The sequence below is a fragment of the Diorhabda carinulata genome, chromosome 5, assembly GCF_026250575.1.
Source record: "Diorhabda carinulata isolate Delta chromosome 5, icDioCari1.1, whole genome shotgun sequence".
NCBI lineage: Eukaryota > Metazoa > Arthropoda > Insecta > Coleoptera > Chrysomelidae > Diorhabda > Diorhabda carinulata.
In genome coordinates, this window is record NC_079464.1 from 11,374,796 (window position 1) to 11,398,203 (window position 23,408).

Genomic DNA, 23,408 nt, shown 5'->3' on the forward strand with positions numbered 1-23,408 from the left:
TGCATTTATTACGGCGAACCTGTAACGTCTTTGGACCTTTCAAAAAATGTTTCTTCTTGCTCTGCAAACCAGACCTTCACAGCTTTTATTACCTCGTCGCTGGAAGAAAATTTACTTTTTTCAGTTGAGAACAGAGATGATAGTCGGACGGAGCCAAATCTGGTGAATAAGGGGGGTGCTCGAGTAAATCAAACCGTAAATCACGAATTTTTTGCATGGCAACATGAGATTTCTATGCAAGGGCGTTGTCCTGCAAAAACAAAACACCTTTGGATAGCTTTCCGTATCTTTTCTCTTTCTTTTTTTCCCGTAGAGTGGTCAGTAATGCCGAATAGTAATCTCCAGTTATTGTTGTACCCTTATCCAAAAAATCAATCATCATTACTTCATGGCAATCCCAAAAAACTGAAGCAAGAACTTTTCCAGCAGATTTTTGGACACGAAACTTCTTAGGTCTTGGAGAACCATAGTGTCGCCATTCCATCGATTTTTGCTTTGTTTCTGGATCGTAGAAATGTACCCAAGTCTCATCCATAGTAACAATTCGGTTTAAGAAGTCTCGTTTTCAAATCGAGCACAGATATCAGCAAAAAGTATACAGCTTTCATAGCTGAAAGAAAAATATCATTGTTTAACATGAGGTTGTGATGGTAGCCATAGGCAGCTTTAAATATCAATAATAATTTTATTACATCTATATCGTATGTTTTTGAAGACTATTTTGGTAGAATCTTAAAATATCTTCTGGCTGATTCAGTAGTAGTTATGGATAACGCAAGTTATCATTCTCGACGCATAGAGAAGACTACAACTTCATCTTGTAGAAAACAAGAAATTATGAACTGGCTAATGACCAAAAGTACTGTATTTGAAGATAATTCGATAAAAAAAGAACTATTAGCTATAGCAAATTTACACAAACATCTTTTTATGAAATACGCCGTGGAAGATATAGCGGAAAAATATAGTGTAACTGTGCTGCGCACACCGCCATATCATTGCGAACTGATTCCAATAGAACTTATATGAAGGCAAGTGAAAGGATTTTTGGCAGACACAACACGACATTCAAAATGAAAGACGTTAAGTTACTGTTTGATCAAGCCATTAAGGAGGTGACACCAGAGAACTGACGAAAAGCAGTCCAGCATGTCATTAAAGAAGTGGAGAAAATGTGGGATTTTCACTACTCGATCGATCGGACAGTCGACCTGTCACCTCAAGAGGAGATGACAGTTTCTCAGATGTCGAAGAATATTATAATAACAATGATGTCATCTTTTGTTATCACATCGGAAAGCAGCAAATTACATAGTTTAACTCCGCGAAAAGCACTCATATTGCTAAATCAGCCTGAAATTGATATTGAATACTGTAATGAGTGCGGTTTTTTGAAATGGAAAAAGTATAACATTCCTATCCTCTTGTGAAAAAGCAGAAGACTTTTTAGGCTTGTAATTGGCATTTTGCCTTTGAAGATAACTACTCACTTAAAAAATTTGTATATGTAGATGTTCTCACTCATAAAAATTGTGTCCTCAACATCGAATAATGCGACCACAGACTGGTATCTTTTTCGTGTTTTGAATATTATTAAAAAGAAGCTAGCACCACATTTTTAGTAATCACAGGTACAATCCTTTTGATATTTGCGGCAGTACCTTTTGAATAGCTTGTTCTGCTATCTATCTAATTTAAGGAGAAGTGCAAGTTAATTCATTTTCACCCACCTTCATGACGCAACGAAATAATCTTCAAATTGCAATGAAAACACCAAACAAAAAATTTTCTGTTTAAATGTCAGTTTCAATTTGTAGTCCACTTTAATATTTTTATAAAAAGTAAATAAACTTCAGCTTGCGTTCCTGTGCCACTTGATTTTCACAAGAAAAAAATTTATTTTCAATTTATGCCTTAAATTTTACTCTTAATGGAAAAATAGTATATTCACCATAATAGTGAAAACATTTATAGAACGTACACCCTACTCTCGGTGGTCGCTCAATAATAATACCCTTTACTATCTTGGTGAATGATATACTATTCTCGCGCAAAATATTCCTAATACGCCATTATAAACATTAAAAATTACTCACAATCATCGATAAATTTGGCTACGCAGTGTACTACATCAAATGAATTGAAAAAATGCGAATAACCCATATTAGAAAAGACTAACAATAAACGACGATTTTGCCAATTAGTACCTCAACCTACAATGGACGTGGTTTACGTCTAAAACCGATTGTGTTATACAATTTGGTAATTTAGTTAATCAATTATGTTAAATGAGTTTGAAAAATGATTATTTAGAGAATTTCGTCTCGCTACTACAAGTAGACAGATTCTATTAGTAAATTCTCCTCGTCATTTCACTAAGTTCGTGCAAAATTTCCAATTTACGAAAATAAAAAAATTATATATCACAGATGGTGATATTTCACAAGCCTCAAGAACGGAAAAATAACCTTGTTCAAATTAACCCAAACAAGATTCTCAAAAAGAATTTATTTAATTAAATGAACATTTCCCTCGTTTTAACTTTCACGATAATCTCTTTGTTTCCCTAATATTTTAAATTGAAACATAATTAAAGAAAAGAATGTTAATTTTGTCTTCGTTTAAGCTCAAACAATCCATTCCGAGACCTCTCGAATTTTTCTCCAGAATTTTGATTAAAATTCTGTTTCTGTTGAAATTCATCACATACCTATTAAAGATTGAGCAGGGGCGCGTCTCTTCATTTTCCTTTCAACGCATTAAATATCTCTGTCAGCATAGAAAAATTTCGAAAGTAGAATGACTATTGCATCCATGTATCCATCCATAAGTGCTAGTAGTGGTAGCAAAATATTTTTCTCAATAAACAAAATATAAGGTTTGGGGAATATAAAATTTGCGCAAATTATCAATTAAAGATTATCAATTCTATTGAAATATTTTCGAGCACTGAAAAATATAGTTGGATCATAGGCCGATGCTATGCAACTCACATTTTTTCAAAAGTCCATACGTTTTGCTTAAATGGGATGATATTCATGAATCCGTCCAATTGTTTGTTTGTTTTGAAAATAGAAATTTCAATTATAAAACAATTAACAAAAATTAATATCTTGATATCCTCCTATAATCTTGACTCTGTTGTTTTCCTACAAACTGAAATTTAGTACATTTCGACTATCAAACCACTTTTCCCTTTTTAACTCTTTTTTTAAACATTTCCATCTAAACTTTTCACTCTTCTATTTTTAATTCTTCTAGATTGTGTGTTTGGTGAATCCTATGATTGTTATATCTGCTTAAAGCTTTAGCCAAATCTTCTGTTTGACCATATATCCTGATATTTGACTCTAATACACTCTTCCAACAATTCCATCTGTAAAAGTACTGTATGTAGTACACCTGAAGACGCTAGACCTAGTAGATAATGCGGCATGCAGATTTTGTTCCACAGAGGACGAAACCTCCATCCACATTCTCTCGAATTGTGGCACACTTCACAGCACTACAGCTGGGTACGTATGAAATAGAAGACGAAGATCTCTGGCACATTCTAGACTTTTTAAAAGAAGTGGTATTGATGGATCATCTGTAAATACTGGGTTTTCCAGTATTGCAGCAAGAAAGGGTGACACCTTTGAGTTGCAGTATATACGAGACCCCAAATCCATATATACGTAAATGCATACATGCTATTGTTGTCTGTCTGCGTTGACTATTGTGTTTATGTTTTCCCTTAACAGTATGGCAGACTGAATTTTCACTTGGAGCGTATTACATCTAGTTTTAAACCTGTTTTATTTCTTGTAGGAATAATGGTTTCTATCCTTTACTTGAAATCCGAAATTTACTGATCATATTATTCGTCTTCTGAACTAATGAATATTTTATTCTTGTTCCTTCTATTTGACCAATTTCCACCATGATAGTTATATGTCTATAATTCATTCGACTACAAAGGTTGTCCTCTTTCTACCGAACAACGCCTTTTGAGTAATTCTATGTTTATGAGGGCATTTGGTTATTACTTCTGATATGATTTGTATGTTAACCAGGGGGTGTTAACAGATAAACGCCGTTTATATCCCAGTCTACAATTCAGTAGCAATCCTTTGAGCATTTAACCACTATCTTTCAGTGCTCTTTATTGTATAAGAAAGCAAAATCTCAAACATATAGACATCTACAGTCAACGGAGCACAAGCAAAGAAGAAAATAGTCCACTAACTAAAAGAACACGCCAATATAAGTGTGACCTCGATAATATACTAATTTTTGCTATATTATAAAAAACTCGTTAAATGGAATATTTTGTAATTTTGTCAACTTTTACTTTGTGTATCATGATATAGCTGAATATTTCTCTTTCTGCGCAAACGAATATCTTTAAACAAAAACTCCTTGAGCTCGTATCTTTTTTTGTCTTAGTCGTCGCAAATCTCGCTCGAGAGTCTCGAAGAATCGTAGATAAAAATTTCAAATATTAATTAATTATTCTAATTATCGCGATTCTCACTTAAAGCAATAAATAATATAACATGGATTGAATAAAGTTTTTTTTCGTAGAAATATACATGGTAGTTTCTTATCTCTCAGATTCAAACAATAGTCCCCTCGTCAAATCGATTTGCTATAAATCTCTCAAAATGCATATTTTCCCAAAAACACCAATTTTTTTCCTCCCCATATGTTATTTCTACATCCCCAGTGCATCTTTTATTCTTTAACATGTCAATACGTTTTCACTAGTCGTTTTTTTTTATCAGAAATGACCGTCCAGTCTATTTTCCCGTTTCCCTGGATTTTCTCAATGTTTCTAAATCCCGGAAACATCCTAGAAGTGCATTTTCCAGCTTGTATTTTGGCAGATCGGTTTCGATAGAATAGTATTTGTTGTTTTTACACTGGATGAAGGGATTCACGGATCTTTTTTATCAGAGGGAAGGATTCAAGAAGTTTTCCAGACTCACTTCAGTGTTTCTATTCAATAAAGATTTGATCTTTCTTTTTGTCCATTCTTGTTCGGCCTTATTTCAGAAGTAAATTAACAACAACACTTTGGAACAAATAGAAAAAAACAGTTTTGCTAAGATCGTTAAATGTTAAACATGTCATTTAATATTATCACAATTAATTGAATGATGTTTGTACATAACTCTTTTTTTATTACTTATGACATATCCAAAGTCAAATACATTTATTTCTATTAGAGAAGCATACCCACATAAGATGTCAAGAAAATCGTTACGTTGAATTACTAATTATGTGAAAGACTTATGCACTCAGCTTGGAGCCGGTATAATTTACCTATCCCGGACACAATGTATCCAAAGGATTAGGATCGTTTCACATAATAAACTTGGGCACTGCGTGGAAAGTAATCAATATTACAGCCTTCTGGATGTCAGCAAAGGTTTTTTTGGTAATCCCAGTTTGGGGATGCTATCGTGCAGGGTCTTAGGCACGACGCCAGTTGCTGACATAATAACTAGGACTATTTCCAAATTTTCGCTGTGCCACATCTGTTTAATCTAAATTGCGAGAACCGCGTATTTGGCCAGTTTCTCCTGGTGTTTGTGGAGAACGTTATGAGTTTTTGATATAGCTAAATTAACAAGAAGGCTGAAGTCACTCTTCTATGAACCTCCAAGTTTGTTATTTGTTACCTGTCTATCGGTGATAATGAACTTATCGTAGTAGAGTCTAAAATTGTCATTTTCGTGCGCCTTCTGCGGCTGGTACTTATAATACGGTGTATATGTATTGAGAAGACCGAACTTGTTGGCCATTTTCTATTGGATGATGTTGCACACTTCGTTATGCCGGTGTAGATAGTCAAAGAGATGTTATTTTGCATTGTCTCTGATGTTTGTTGGCACTTTCTGCACTTGTCAGATTGAGTGTTCGCATTCTCAATAACATTTTTCTTGTAGTTATTCGTGTGATCCTGGATAGCCATCGTGAAGCATTCGGTCTCTGAAAAGAGACTATTGCTAGTAAGTTATCTGTTTAAAGCTTCTTTGTCTAAATGCGGCTGGTTGAGTTCATGATGATGTCTACCGTGTAGTGCCTTTCGTGACCTTGGTGTCCAATACTATATTCAAGTTAGATTCTGGCGATGCGAGGTTGATGGATGAGTTATCCATACCGGCCTTGGATATAATCCGATGTATGGTGTTAAGGTTTCTAATTTTCTATGAAAGAATTCACATAGTTTCATTACATGTAGAGAGTGCAGGCTAAGAAGTTTGATCAAGCCTCTCCCATTCTCTTTTCAGGGTAATGTTGTTCTAATAGTTGATAACTCTGGGTGGTAGTTGTTTTTCTTCGTCATCAAAATGACGTTAAAATGTTTCCATCGAACTTATTGTAACGTTTGACCGAAGAAATCAAGCAAAAACGGCCGCATTCGGCTGAGAAGAAAGTGTTGTTTCAACAAGACAATGAAACAGCTCACAGATCTGTTATTGCGATGTCAAGGATTATTTCGAGAACCCTGACAATTCTTATTATAAAAAGGGTATCGAACTTATTGAACATCGCTGGGAAAAGTGTATGTAGCTAAAAGGAGATTTCTTTGAAAAATAAATATATTTTTTCCCAAAATTTTTGTGCTTTCTTTTTTGGTCAGGTACTTCTGGGACTAACCTCGTACTGCATTGACGTAAATATATTCTTCTTTATGAAGTCCAACGATCTAACCTTTTAAACCTTCCAAATAATAGTTTCAGACTTTCTCCTCAAAATAGGCATTTGCTTATGCCTTAACATCTTCGTGTGATATGAATATCTCTCTCCTGCAAGTGAAAGTTTAAGATTAAGAAACAAAAAAAGTCATTGGGGCCGGATCTGGTGAATACGCAGGGTGCACGCCGTGAATTTAACCATGCGATCACCGAAGTGTGAGAAATATATTGTATTGATGGATAAGGATTTTGTTTTCCTTCAAATTCAGTCGCTTCTTTAAATTATCTCTGTTCACACTTTGACTATACCAATCTCAATTTCCATTTGAAGAAAAAACAAACGACACATCCATACGATTGTCAAACAGAAACTGAGCATCCAAAATGATTTAATTTTATAGGGAATCTCTCTCAATACACCGATTAATGATGAAATCGTCAGGTTCAGACTGGAAACTTTCCAGATGCCCTTACTGAAATTCTATTAAATGCTAAGGTGAGGAAATTATCAATGTAAATCCGAATTGGAAAAATAAACTTCATTAGAGAACTAGATACATAAATTATTTTGAAATCTAAGTTATTTTTCAAGAAAACTTACACTGCGGCCTACTAATAATTATATATGAAACTTCAAAATCTCTGCCATGTTAGGGTCGACTTGTTGACAGCAGCGATGTTGATTCGACCGCCCAGGACGCCGGACATAAAGAAGTGCTTGCATTAATTGAGCGAAGCCTATTTTCCCATAAATTCTTGGAGATTCTTGAGTAAGAATCTTGATCTTTTTCATTCATTATGAAACAGATTCTGGAATTAGTCGCCCTTGTTAAACTTAGCAACTTTACAAACAAAATTAAAATTATGTGAAACCAATTGTTATTGTTTATGTTGTTGCCAGATTTCCTTGAAGATAGATAAAGATTCTTGGTAACCCTTGTCTCCTCTGTGAAACACAGAGATTTTTATTTCAGAAATGGCTTTCATTATATTCATTAATCTTAGATACTGAATGGTTTTTTAATATGACCTATATTATGATGGCATTAACGTTTTTCCTGAAACTTTTCCTGAAACTTACTATACTGTTATTTCAAATATATTCATTTTGTATTTATAAATACTAAATTTATTTGGTTATTTAAAAAAAAATATTTTTTACAACGTGATATAATGTTTCTGTCACGCTACATTGGAAGTTGTAAAATGTTTTCACACACGATTTGCCTAAAGCCAGCAAGTCATACATATCAGAAGTCGGAGTGTACATGAACACGAAACGTCAAGGTTGTCTTAATCAATTTAACATCCCGTACATTTCGCGACGACTTTACCATTTACAGTAAGTTATTCCACCAAAACTTGTCCAATAAAATTGAAAAAGTCAATTAAAAACTGAATTATATTTAGTACAATATAGTGAATTGAAAACATTTTGAACTACGTATTGAAATGCTTGAAAAATGTCATTTGTACTTATTTTCTCAACTCAAAGTAAGATTCTCTATGTTAACTATGTTAATCAACAAATATATTCATCCAGTTTCAAAGGTTATGAACTTTCCGTCCCACTTTCAATACCGCAATTTGTAATCCTGAAAGCCTGTAAATAATTCAAACATATCTCTGGAACGGCTAGAGAATCATCAGATTTATGTCTCCTGTGAATCAACATAATTTAACTCATAGTTGACCAACTAATATTTCAGTCTTTGATTATCTCCTTTCAGGTCGCATTTAACATGAATATTAGAAATTTCTTTATCATGTCTCAGTAGTTAGTCTAAATGATATAAATATTTCAATCTACCATTGTTAGGTAATTGAAAATTTAATAATATTTGCTGACAAATATTACATTTCGGATTTAGACAAGATTTTGTTCTATAATTTTTTCCTATGTTTATTGAAACTTGATTTTTATAATGCTACAGAGCCAAATAAAAGTATCCTTAACTGTAAGTAAATTGAAAATATTTAAACATAAAACTGTTTCTTGACATCCAGAAAATTAAATTTCAATTTGAATAATAATTTTAGAACACTTCATATGAGTGGTGTCATTTTTAATGCACCAGTGTAATCTGATTTTCAAATTCTGCATAATTCCTCCGCAAAATGTTTATTGCGCAGTGCTCTCAACTTCAAGGCTCCTAAGATCCTGCATTTAAATTTTAAAATAGCCCTTTAAAAATCGCTGGTAGATAAATCTGGCAAACGCGCAGTCAAAGAAACATTTGTGTACAATTTCTTTCAAAATAAACATTGAGTTTCTAGCAACACGGGTGGTGTCACAACTCTGTTGAAATCATACTAATCCCAAATTATTGTTTTGTTTTAATGATGGTTCAATAAATTATTGGAGCATATTTGAACACACAGCGTTTATTCTCCACAAAAAAATAAGGTCTATTCATGCCTTTACTTCTGATTTCACTCCAAACTGTGACTTTCTTATTCAATAGAGACCTTTAGGGCTTACATCACTCCTGCAATGCGTTTTATACTTATCCACACATGTTTAAGTGAGCCTAGCAAAACACGTTCATCATGAGCCAAGTCAGCCGAGAAAGTTTTACAAGCTTTCAGTCGTTGTTACCAGTCCCATTGTGTGAACTCTTGAACGATAACCATCTTGTATGGACGGTCTGAAGTTTCTCGTGGAAAATACGTCGCACCAAATGATTAGTCAAAGCCAAGGCGGATGCATGTTTAGAGGAAGTACGATCTGTGGTGTTATCTAGAGTTCGGACGGTCCTCTGAGCTTTCTACTACCACAGGTAGCTCTTCTCCCACAAAAAATGGATTTGCCATCGGAAAAGGCTTTGTAATAGAGATCCGATAGATTTATTTCGAAAATAACTCATCTAGGTCATTAGACAAAGTCTCAGCGTCATTAGAACTTGCCCACTACTCACAAAGCTATAGCGAATATATTATCGGAGAGTTTTTATTTAATATTCAATTCTCCAATAACTTTATACCAAAAAAATAAATTCCAGACAATTCAAATTTTAAAGAACAATAAATTTGATTCGCGCGTTGAAATATTCTACACATATATAGAAAATGTGTTTACCATCAATGATGGATATTTTCCTACTCATATTTTGAATCTGTCTTATAAACAAAAAAATGATCTATGAAACAAACAATATTTCAATTTTACTTGCCTGCTTCCAGAAAAATAAGTCGAATTCTTCAGTGTTCATAGGAAAAATATTATACACAACCCGATAGAAAGTAAAATTCTTATAGTTTCGTGTTGTTCCATTCGGATAGTGCACTTTCACAACTTTTCTAGCTACCTTTTCTTGTTTGTAATGTACCATTCCCAGTTTCTACATTTGAACCCACTAAACCAATAACAAAATAAAAAAATGGGATATGGAGCACACAACTTAGCTGTGACCAAATTATGAAGATTTAATTTACTATATAAATAAATCAATTTCGTCAATTGCGGTTCCTATCTCGCCTTTTAAATAGGTTTTTCAATATGAGAAGAATGAAAAAAAATATTTTCTGACAAAGCCTACTACAGGTCTATATCTTATGCACACCCTATTCCACTGCAATTTTTTATGGCAAAAAGGTTCAAGTTTCGCGAAATTGTTGTGCTAAATAAGAGCAAAAAAAAGAAGTGGGATAAGTAGTATCTCGGTTTCCGTGTTTAAGCGCGAAATATGTCTAAACAAGAGTCCTTATTGAAAAATATGGCATTAAAAAGTGGTGAAGAAATAAAAAATCTATTCATCTTACATCAAAATTACCGAGAAGAAAATTTTCTCATACAAAAATGCATCGATTCCCATTCATAGTTAAAAGGCGTTTTTTTTCCTAAAAGTGCGATAAATAACCTTATGATACGGCCCTTAATTACAAAGAGTTGATAATATTAGGCCCAATATTTCAATGTATCAATTTAGCGACTGTTTTTCTAGGAATTAATATTTTATCCTAGAGATTATTGGGTTGTAATTGTGAATTTTTTTCGAAATGATAATTCAATTCTGCTAATACTCCTTTTATAAAATATTTAAGCAAATATTTATAATATATTTTGAAAAAACAGCCTCGCAAAATTTTGTTACTGCAATAAAAGGAAAAACAATTTAGAACTTCTTGCCTCCTTCTTTTGGAATCTTCTCCTGTACATAAATTTATAGTTGTAGAAGATTCTTACTACTAAGTTAGAGTTTAATTCACATTTATTACAACAACTTGTTGTAGAAATGAACATAAACTTATTTTTCATTTCATATACGTCCAATATATTCCTCAAACTTGGAAATAAACGGATTTTTATTAGTTTCAACATCCACTAAACTCTTCTCGACGTGAATCTTGATTTTGTTTATTTTGTTTCAGGTTCACCGAACATCTTGTTAGTGTTAGTGATCTGGAACCGGCTTTTGCTCCAATTTCGCCATGTCCTCGGAGATGGTGTGCTTGCTGTTTTTGTTGACGACATTTTCGTTATCACAAGGTAAGTTTCGCGTTCTTTTATCAATAAATTCTCGGGAAATTATCACAAACTTTAAAGGTTTTATCAAAAGTAAATTGAATTAATTCAAGTGTGCCTCATTACGAGAATAATTCTAGTAAATTTGAATTATATCATAATAAGTCTTTTGTTTGAGAAGAGATTAAATTTTAATGTGAAAGCAGATGAAGTAAATTCCAGTTTTGTCGATACCTGTGACAAAATGTAGAGATTTGATAGTGGAGTACAGTCAATACTGGAGAAGGAGAAGATAGATCGCGACCAAGAGCAAGCTACTAATATTTGAACGAAACCTACTTGTAATATAGAGGTTTCCAACGTGCTGTCATGGTTTGGCAATATAGTTCATTTGAGAAAAGAATAAAATATAGGCTGGTTGCTATGTTTGAAGGAGCCATTCTATGAACTCCTCTAAGTTACTGTACCAGTCCCTTAACCAGCGACGAAGCACAATGTACAATGTAGGGTAAAAAATTGCGTGCTGCACGACCACACCCAAAAGTATTTTTTTTAAGCTCTCCAACCATCAATCTAGGTTAGCAGATTTAAGGATCTTAGTAGAAAATTGCCAGAGCACTTAACCTATTTTCCTCCATAGTACTAAGAAAGATTTTTATCATTTTAACGCTATATTTCATCCATTTTGATAGGTCTTCTCTTTTAAATAATATACAAAGAAAGCAGTAAATACTATTAATCACATGACACCCGCACAACCAGTCACTTTCTGTGTTAAAAGTATATTTATATTCATGATTTTTGCACCTAGTTACATTAGTAATTGACACATTTGGTCTTGGACGTGCAAATAATTGATTTTTAATACCCTAATGTCCGTCGTTTTATCAAAACTCCCGTTTTGACACCAATTATAAATTCACGAACTACAAGTGCAACGATGTCATGTACACACGGATCAGAATAATTCTAACATCGCTATAAACTGCGGCTGTATGGGGGCAGGGACTTGACCAATTATATACAATATTTTCATAGACGGTGAGCTAAGATATCGAGCAAAACGAATGGTTGGATTTCTCACATGATCGATTTGAATCGAATCGAAAGAATTTTTACATAATGACAGAACAGTATTTAATTAGTTTTGTAATAAATTTGAGAGTGCAAGTGAAAATGTGCCCTTATTGAGTAACCGCCGCTGTCTACAACTGTAACTGTGTTCTTCTTATTATTGTAATTCAAGTTTTTTAGTAAGATTGTAATGTAAGTCCCCATCTTGTAAATGATTAATATTTTGTATTTTATTGGCATATGACTTTTTGTTATAAATCCTAAAATTATATTTCTTGTCGAGCTGCCGAACTGCCACTAAACCGAATTGTTCCATAAACCAAACTCATTTTTTATCGGTTGTATCACTTTCTTAGAACTAAACGGAAACAAAAAAAAGTTGATCCGTACTCTAAAGCCAACTAGTAATCTGTCAATATAGCGCTTTTCTAGAGAAGCCAACTTTCTCATTCCTACTCACGGCTGCTTATATCCTACTATCTAGAAATTCTCAAAGATTATGTTTGACTTTCGGCCTTACGAAGTCGGTACAGTATATAGACAGAAGCGTTACCATTTCGGTTATTAAGGGCATATATTTCTTCAGCTTACATTGTTTAATTGATGATGAAATTGCAATAATTCAGATTTTAAATTTGAATTTTTATACTACGAAAATATAGTGGATTTAGCTGCTTTGAAATTGACAGTTCATTTCTTGGTTAAATCGTGTTCTTTTAAATGTTCTTGGTTCTGATTTGAAAAGTCACTGTTTATTCCTATCAGAATACGATTGTTTTTAGATTTTTTTAGTTCTTCAATATAACACAAATGCCATAAAACATATCCTAGCGGATCTGCCTTATTAGATTAAAGAGATTCATAATCCATTTGAATTTTATTATCTGTTTCCTCACAATATCAGAAATTCCGTGTAAATCATACTTATTTCTAAATATGTATATATCTTATTAAAAGATAGGAAGATACGCAAACGAAAATTTGAGAGTATGTTATGGTTTGTTAACATGGTTTGTGGCATATGCTTCGGTTCATAACCATTCAAATCTTTATAGCCGTTTTACAACATCCGTTTTATATTTGCTTTCCCTGATTTTTAGTCTGTGGTCTGGATTAGAGAATAAGGGACAAGCAGCATCCACGTTGCATTTCTGTTAATGGTTTCTTTATGCTTTGCTTGTTTTGCTGATTGAGAAACAAGTAGATTTAGTATTGTAAGAATTGTTTGAGGCTTCATTGTTGTCAACATCACACTCACCACCGTGTAAGAATAATTATTCTATATAATAACACTGGGTTGCAATTAGAGAAACAAAAATAAATCTGGAAAGACTCAGATAAATATGGATAGACGATTTTTTAGCTGGAATAGCTAAAAACAGAATAGCATGAAAATGGAAATGTTCAATACTGGATGAAATGTAATGTAAATTCAAGTCTTATTTGCTATAAAGTTGTGTGACTTATCATGGAATCTCGTTTCATAATTTTCAATTAGCACTTGCTGATTTTGAGCTGGTGCATTATCTTTTATAAGGAGTCAAACATTTGTTTACTCTCCTCGCGAGACGTTTATGTGTTGAATATATTCTGAATACCATCCAGATTACCGTCGAAATGTGTATTAAGGATATTAGTAGTGAGGAGAAGAGTAAAGGTTAAAATTCGTAGGAAAAATAGCGATAGGGACACTTCATTCGGATTTTCCGGAAATTCTTGTAGATTTAATATGGAAATTGAGATTTTTGTTTATACGCCGACCGTTTTTGTGTTGATTTTAGATTCTATAAAGATAAAAGGGAGTTGGAACCAGGCCGATATGAGATTTTACAAAGTAGATAAACAAATTGTGGAAAAAATGAATTTAGCTTCAGATGTTTGTTTTAAAAAAAGTGATAGAATTTTTAGTATTAAAGCTCACTAAAGTTTTTTTGATCAAGATAGAAAAACATTCAAACAATGTTAGCTTTTATGTTGAGTTATAATGTCACATTGAATTGTGAAAATTGTGTCTCTATTATTCCATCTATTGGATTGACAATTACACCCAATAACTAGAAAAAAATAAACTACATAATATAATATAACCAATAAAAACGGAAAGATATGCTGGAATACATATGCTAGAAATTTAATCAAGATGTGTAATAATGTGTTAGGCGACCACCTCACTGAATACGCCTACCCAGATATCAATACAAAAAGGAGATCGTTGTTAAACTGTGAAACCTAAACCTAAGCAACTTTAACTTCGTAAATCAACTTCCCTAAAGTAAATGGATCGTACTTTACAGTCTCCTCCTCATTATACCTACATATGTCCGATATGATTTTAAATCTAATAACATGGCTAGACACTGCAAAACATTGGTCGTTGTAAAATCCTAGCGGAATCGTTCGGTTGTAAATACGCTACAAACTCAACAGATTCTGGGGCGGACATTAGGTAGCGGTAGCATATCTCAAATGTGAGAAAAGTGAACAAAAACTGAGACAGAATCAGAGCAGAAGTTTGTTAAATGAACTGGATTCTGTGATCAAACGTTAAGTTGAATCTTTCTTAGAACAAACATTGTCGAATTCGATCTTGAGGATTAGGAAAGTGAATTGGAGCTCCATAATTTCATCTTGAACTATAATATCCATATTTATATGCATATAAAAGTAGTTGAACGTAATTTTAATAAAGAAATTGGACCAAGTACCACTAAATAATGTATCACTTGTTAATTTCACATAATCTCATTCGAATACACTAAACAAAAAGCAACCAATGTAGCCTCTATCTAACAATTGAGAGAAATCAAAAATAGGCCAGTGAGCGTTCAACACGTTCCTGTTTACTACCTCAACTAATAGATAGCAGTAGCATTAAGTACTACACCCGTTTCTATAAGAAACTTCCTAATTTGATGTAAAATGTATGAACATGCATTGTCTTGATGATCAAAATATTTCTAGATACCCATTTAGATAAGACAGGTAATTGATTTGGATCGTCCAGCCAAGTAAACATAAGTGTTGATAAGCCACCATAAGCAATAACTCGAACCATCACTCCAACATTTTGTGCAAATGGTTTTCAATAGCTCCCCAAGGCAGGGTTTCACTTTATGCGCACATAAACAGATTGTTTGTGAACGGGATAGACATTATCTTACATGGGGTGAGGAATATTTTTGTTTTGGCTCTGATATAGGAAATTTTTTTTTCATTATTCAAGTAATTGGTTACTGAATACAATATTATGTCATTCTGTTTGCGAGCTCTGCATTCTCTGCACTAGCTGAAACGTTGTTGACAGTGGTCCCCCGCCAACGAAAGCACTAATTGTAAACGGCATGGGAACAGACAAAGATTCGAATTTCGAATATAATGTAACTTTCCTTTCAAACCATCAGATGCGTAGTGGCATGATAGCCTGAGAAGCCTCAGTTGTATGCTTCTCAGGATTTCTACTGCCCGTTCAATCATAACCTTCGTTGCAGTACAATAAACACGTAATAAGGTGGAAGGAACACAATTTGAAAGTTGTTATATTTGCAGAGATATACATTTCTAAAATATTTTGAGGTATTTGTTTATCATTGAATTTAGGGTAAAATTCTGCATCTAGCCCTGTCTTTTATTTTCCCATAAATTGTGAAATTGCCAATTTGGAGCGAAAAATAAGAAAATTTTACGAAAATTGGTGCACTATTAATGCTGCCTAGTAAACGTTATTAGTGAGAAGTAACTAAACTTGTTTGTAAAGTACGAAGGTAAAGGATAGTTGAAATGTCTGAACAGAGTAAAAGTTTCGTTTGGGGTTCGGGGTGTTTTTTAAATAAGCGTTAATTCGGGGGATTTCATCGCGGGTGTTTTGTACACTCGTTCTTTGACATAACCCTACCAAAAAAAAAACCATTTTTGTAAGGTCCGGTGAACGAAGTGGCCGTTTATGGGGTCCTCCTCTACTTATCCATCGTCTGGGAAATTCATTATTTAAATGTGTATTGATCAGTTGGGTATGGTGAACTGGTGCACAATCATGTAGGTACCACATTCGCCGCCTATTATGATCAGGTAATTGATGAGGTAGTTGGGGTTATTCGTTTTGTATGGACCTATAACATGATTCCCAATTATTCCACCCCATACATTCAATGACCACCTTGTTTGACTGATAGTCCGGGTACAATGCGGTTGATCTGTGGAAATTGTGTCTATTAACAAAACCATTTTTATGAAATTTTTACTTCATCGGCAAATAATACAAAATTGAAAAAATCTTTGTTTTGCTGAATTTCTTCTTGAGCCTACTCACAGAAGGTTAACCGCTTTTCATAATCATCATCCAATAGTTCCTGCATTCGCTGTATAAGGTAAGGATGCATTTTGTTTTTAGTTGGAATTTTTTTGGACGACAGAACGACTTATGTCGGTTTGTTTTGATATTTCTCGTGTCGAGATTAGAGTTTCTTCCGTAACTTTTAACATTACGGTGATCTCGTTGTTCTGTGACATTGCATTCTTCAACCTTCCACTTTTTTCGTAAGCTACACTACCAGTTCTGATAAATCGTTGAAACAAATTTACCAATGTCTCTTTTCTTGGCTGGCTTCTCTCTGGAAATTTCTATTTATAAATCTTTTGTGCGAATAAACAGTTCTTATCACTGACACCCAGTATAAAAATCATTTCTGTCAATTCTTGTATAAGAAAATTCACGATCTTAATTGTTTCCGCGTTCCTTGTAATACGTCTAGATAATAACTAATCACTCTGACTTAAGCTGTGTGTCAATTTCACAGGTTACTTGAAAAATTATGGATTATTTCATTTCATTTGTTGGTAAGGTGATGTTTACTCAATTTAGTTTTGTAGATACCCTATTTATTTTATCACAGTTTAAGGTAAGTATTTTAAACGTCACATTCGGTGTTTACTTGTTAAAGAGGTGTATACTTTTAAATCATAAAAACTAAAAATGCAATTTTCTTAAAAACAGTCAATTTTAGAGTATACATTATAGACATAATTTGAAGGGATAAAATAGTTTTATAAGATGGTAAAACTTATCTAAAAAACACCCCGAACTTCAAACAAAACGTTTACTCTGTTCAGACATTCCAACTATCTTTTACCTTCGTACTTACCAAACAAGTTTATTTACTTTTCACTAATAACGTTTCCTAGGCAGCATTAATAGTGCACCAATTTTCGTAAAATCTTTAATTAATCGCGCCAACTTGGCAACGTTACAATTTATGGGAAAAGAAAAGACAGGGCTAGATGCAGAATTTAACGCTTAATTCGATGGTAAGCAAATATACACCTTGTATACCTCAAAATATTTTAGAAATGTGTATCTGTGTAAATATATCAACTTTTATTTAAAAATTTTTTCTGTCTTTTTTATCTTAAGTAAGTTATTGCACTGCCATACAATAATGGGCCACCCTGTTTAGTATAGTATTGATATGTTATTGTATTGTTATGGCTCTCTATATTTCAATATTGTCAGCGCTCGAACACACTTGAAATGACGTCAGATATTGAATAAGATAAAACTTGGTAAAAGGAGTACGATCGTTTATAATAGTTTTATACAAACATTTGCAGTTTTATAGCTCGCTAACATATGTCGCTTTACTTTTTCTGCTTTGTAACGTTTATTTTTACATAATTCAAAAATAATGGATGAACGTCGAACCTACTTAATGGCTTTGAAAATTCTGATAACACCTGTTTTGTTTATATGATATAAAAGTATGTATTATTACTTTAAATAATCTATTTCCAAAGAAATTGTGTTATAGAAGGACTCTATACATGGTAGAAGTATGTAAAGTTCATCGAGACTCTATTTATGGAATAAAGCTACAATATTTTATGATTTTTTTTTAATACATGAACAGGTTTTTAACCAATCGCCTCTTCTCTATTGGAATAGGTATCCTCTTCAGAAGCTCTAACTGTTATCGCTTCCTATCTGCAGTTTCTTTCTATTCTGTGTAATAGCTATCGTTCTAAATTGTATTTACGTTCCCAAATCAAATCCTTTGCTCAATTTTACTTAATTATTAATTGGTTTAGATACATTTCTGTTATTTCGATTCCAAATATCCTATCAGATGTCCTAAAGCTTGTTCTGAGGGATATTTCGGTTACATAATTTTTTCAAATTTGTATTTGGTACGCCCCACAAAGAGTTTTTACCATACATATATGAGTATATAGATTTTGTCGTATTCTTTCCAATGTTAATCCACAGTAAAGAGTTTTGTGTATAATCATTGATTTGTTCTACGATTCTAGTTTTCAGATCACCCTTTCCTTCTACTGTTTATTTTTTCGCAAGCTCCTATGTTATAAATTAGTCGGTACTTTATTATTAAAGAACCTACTGGTCAGCACTTGTTCCAATAAAAAGACCGTCTCCTTTTATTATGCAATTAGTACGTTGAAAATGCATTATTAATCCTTGCGTGTACTATTTCGAACGCCACTGTTGTTCAGGTCGCCGGAAACATTAGAGAATCGCCATTATCCAATTAACAAAGACGTATGGTTCCCAGTTACCCTGTAACAGCTTAATTATTATTCCCTGCTGTAAGTTGCCGTACAAATTTATGGGACAACCGGTAGAAAATTAAAAATAAAACTACACTCGGAGCTTACGAGACTAAGAAAAAGATTCAAGAAAAGGAAGAAGAAGAGTGGAAAAACGAGATCGTTGTATTACTAGAAGATTTGTAATTTTGAGATTTATGATAGTCTAATCGTTTATTCGTCAAATTATTTATTTATTTTCAAAACGTAAATATCGTGGGAGTAAGGGATTAGGATCGTAAATAGATATTTGTGTTTAAATAGGAGAAAATACAGAATAGTGTATTTTTTTTCTACACTTTATTAAACGTACTCCATTAGTTTGTCTGTTCATTTATTTATTTGTATATTTAGAAATTTTAAATCAAATTTTCATTTACTTTCAATTAAATTATTGAATTGGAATTTCTCGCTTAACAATACATGATTCAATACAAAAATTGGTGAAATATTGAATAATGTTCAATGAATTGATTAACTTATAATTTTTATATGAAACATAATATCGTATTCTGCATTTTCGCTATTCTATAATAATATTTTTAATTGAATAATTGATTTAACATGCTTTACGAATTTTATAACGTTTTTTCAGAAATGAATCATTTATATTAACTTTTATCTAAATGAGGTTTTAAATAATGTAAAATAGCATTGATAACTCAATGGTTTGAGAAAGCAGTAACAATTCTTGTTAGGTCGTGATTAAAAAAATAGATTTTTCTTAAAAAAACTTTTTAAGTAAGTATGTTAAGAAAACAGGTTCACTGGAGTTCTCTTCTATGTTTTCCATCTTACACCGGACTAGGAAATTGGTATATGCAATAGTATTTGTTAGTTACCAGAGCATTAGTAATCTTTGCCTTTCACAACAATCTTAAAATGCATTTTGTAGTTTGATGTCATTTCGAATTTCTTCTATTTTATTATCAAAACAGGGCAGTAATTCAAAAAACATTTGTGCTAAAAGTTATTTCATTTTGTTCGTGAAATTCTTCAATTCGTTTCGCTCATTTCACAAACTTTTTCACCCACAAGATAAAACATCACATTTAAAACTCACATTATAATTAACTATTAGCTTTACGTGAAGAAATTAAGTAATTATAATGTAAATAAAATAAATAAGTAATTTTATTTATAAAGAAAGAATTGATGTAGAACGTAAAAAATTGTTGCTCAGAAGAAGAAGTAGATGTAGCCAGAAGAAAGAAGAAATAAAGGATTAAGGATTACAGTATATGCATTTGAAGTAGGAAAAAATACACGTAGGGGTTTTAATAAAGAACGATAGAGATAGATAGAAGAAGTAAAAGAGAAGTAGCGAATAGAACACTTAGTGCAAATAGAAAAATGTTGAAAAGGAAAGGAATAAAAAAATAAACTTTATATAAATAATATATATATATATATATATATATATATATATATATATATATATATATATATATATATAACAACCATTAGGCTTATCATGACTTATTCTGCAAAGATAATGAGTATGATAAAGAAAGAAGCCGAAATGATTCTGAGACTAGAAATAAAACTTATGTGTAGTGACGTATACAACACAAATAAAGAAATAGAAGAAGTGCCAAAGAGATAAAATGTGGTAAAGATAATAAAAAAGCTTTATTTATATGGAGAGCTGGGAACTAAGAGAGGAAGTGGAGGACAATGGTCGAAATGGTTGGATGAAATGGAGACAGGTTCGGCAAAAATGGTACTAATAAACTAGAATTACGTGGCTCTTCGAGAGATTGGGAACACAAGTTAATAATCTGAAGAATAAATAGGATGGAGGTCTCCTAACAAGTTTCCGCATAGCTCATGTTCAACATAATTGGTATCTTGTCAGTATATAGTGATAATACTCGTATGTAGTATAATCTGCAGCCTTCCTCCGGGTCTCATCTTTTGAGGGTACCAATTGTTGTCAGCTCTTCTCGCTAAGTGTTAACGTCCGTAACTTGGGTCATCTGTGTTATTTGCTCGATTCTCTAAAATCTTTTTTCGTTATTCCATGCTTCACTCCATAGACCACTGAGTTACTTGGAATTTTCTTCTTATATCAGTTTTCAGTGTCCAAGTTTTGCATCTGCATGTCACAACTTTTAGTAAGCACTAGTCAAATGCTCTTTTCTTGAGATGAGTGACATTCTTCCAAATGCGCGCTACTTTGCTAATTTTTGGGAGAGGATTAGTTGACCCAGGGATGATATGTATTCTCCCACTACTTCCAGAATTCTTCTATATATTTGTATATATTGTTAATATACCAATTCGTTGGACATTACCTTTGTCTGTATTAGGTTCATTTTGAGACCTTCTGCTCACTATGTTTAGCTCTTTCATATAATTCCTCAGAGATATTGACGATTAGTACTATATTGTCAGCCTAAACTAGATGGTTGAATCATTCTTCGTCTGGTTATAGACCTTTATTGCTTCAGCCTAATTTCTAGAAGGTTTCTTCTAGTGTCATCTAGAGTTTTAGAGTATAGTTTCTATAAATTGTTTTTCGACACTTCGATTGGTAAGTGCTAATATAATGGCTTCGAGGTATATAGAATGATTACTTATGTGATCATCTTCATTTTGTTTTTATTATCTTTGACAGAAACTAGCATTATTTTATCAAATCTACTGACATGGAAACATTGCTAAATAAATGAGAAGTCTTGAATGTTTTCTTGACCTATAAATATCATCTGGATCTTGATTCATTCCAGTACTTGAATTTTTTCCAGGGTAATCTACAATGTACAAATATGTAAATGCCACTTATTCGAAAAATCCTGAAATATCTGTAAACAGAATAAAAGAGGTAGAAGTATGACTTATCCTTCGAAATACTCGTCGAGGGAATTATTTGGGTCGGATACTCTGGCTCTGTCGAGTATCTGAAGGGTTATTTGTACTTTGTATTGGAAGGGACCGAAACTTCTTATCGAACAATTCGGAATTTACAAAATTATATAGGGAGTTAACGAGCATAGACAATAAGGGCTTAATCGATATACCAGGAAATTTTTCGATATTTATCTGCTGATAATTCACTAAGGAAAGTGATGGTAAAGTACTCGTATGAAAGACCAATCGATCAGAATCCACCCTATTTTTCAATAACTAGTCTAACTAACTGGTTCTTACTTCTCGTGGGTGTAATAAATTTCTGTTAAAAACTTTATATGAAGTTTTCCTATTTCTACTTTATTTTTAATATATTCATCTCCTTTGGTTTCGTCATCAAAGCTTTATGTTTGTATCTTTGGAATTGAAGGTAGGTTTCTATTAAGAAAAATAGAAATAGGAACAATTTTTTCACTTCTTTACGTTATATGATTATTTCTGTTTTTTGAGTTGATAGCTGTCTGCTGATCAAGTTACATTATAATAAATTGAATGATATCTACGACGTAATTTCATTCTTGTGACGCCTCTTTGCTCTTTCACTTACAGAACCTATGTCGTTCACAATCTGTTTTATATATGTCATATCTAATCTTGATATGTTCCCTTACAATTTTCACCCTTGAATGTTTTTTCCATTATTGTGTTGATATTTTTCCAGTTTGTAACTCTACGTAATTCGTCATTCCATTTTGCCTTATTTGTACATTTTAACCTCAACATCTCTTTCAAGAGTATCGTGCTTGTTATAATGTTCAAATGTTATTTAAGTTATCTCATTTCTAATACGCTTCTAAAGAACTATTGTTCAACCCCAACGATGCAAGTTATAGAAACGTCCTATAATCTTTGGGTGCCAAATATGGAAACTATGACAGATACTTAATAATTCGAAGCATGCTAGGTATTAGGGCTATTGCAATGGAAAATTTGTGACATGAACTTTTTATATCATTTTCGTGTGGGTGCTTTCCTGCATGTCCCTCTGAACACGGTTGTCTACCATATTCATACTCACAGCACCGCCTTTTCATTGTGGAGTTTTATTGGGGTAAAATCTTAAAATCGATTTTCTGGACATGATCTATTTTTATACCGATATTTGACTCTCTCCGATTCGACCAATTTATATGGAGGTGGATGCTTAGTGTGTGTATGTGTGTGTGTGGAGTAAACAAATACTGGACGTGGCAAGTGACTTCAACCAAAGCTTGGGAAAAATAGCGGCGTTCAATGCAAGCCAAATTTAACCGAGACTTTAAACACTAAATACACTGTTCACAACACAACTACACCAACACTCACAATTACACATTCTGACGCGCTTTTCGATACCAAGTTATCGTCTTCAGGGACTGAAGGTAAACTGTTTACCTTCAGTTCTAGAAATTCCAACTAAGACGGGACTTTAAATATTATTTTAAAAATTATTGGGATATTTTTGACAGAAAATATATTTTTTATCGAGTAATTACTATGTGAAAAATGATTTATATGCAATGAGGCAAATATCTTTTGTGGAGCTCTGGAATCATTTGTAGCTCTTGTTGGTGTTGTAATAACCCCGTTTGCATTCCATGTTAGGATTCTGCTTTGATTATCTATTTTGAAATTTGGAAATCGCTCTTTGAACATCATATGATTTATCGACATTTTCTTAGAAAATTTGTTGGCGA

At 32.8% G+C, this 23,408-nt stretch overlaps 1 protein-coding gene across 2 annotated transcripts in view; it reads left to right on the top strand.

Moving 5' to 3' along the window:
• The window catches only part of LOC130893694 (uncharacterized), a 700,192-nt gene that overhangs the window by 82,448 nt on the left and 594,336 nt on the right, over positions 1-23,408 (top strand). For both annotated transcript variants that reach the window (XM_057800002.1, XM_057800001.1), the window contains one exon: positions 11,058-11,175. In XM_057800002.1, coding sequence (XP_057655985.1) covers positions 11,118-11,175 — 58 coding nt within the window. In that variant the 5' untranslated portion in view covers positions 11,058-11,117. The remainder of the gene's footprint in view (positions 1-11,057; positions 11,176-23,408) is intronic.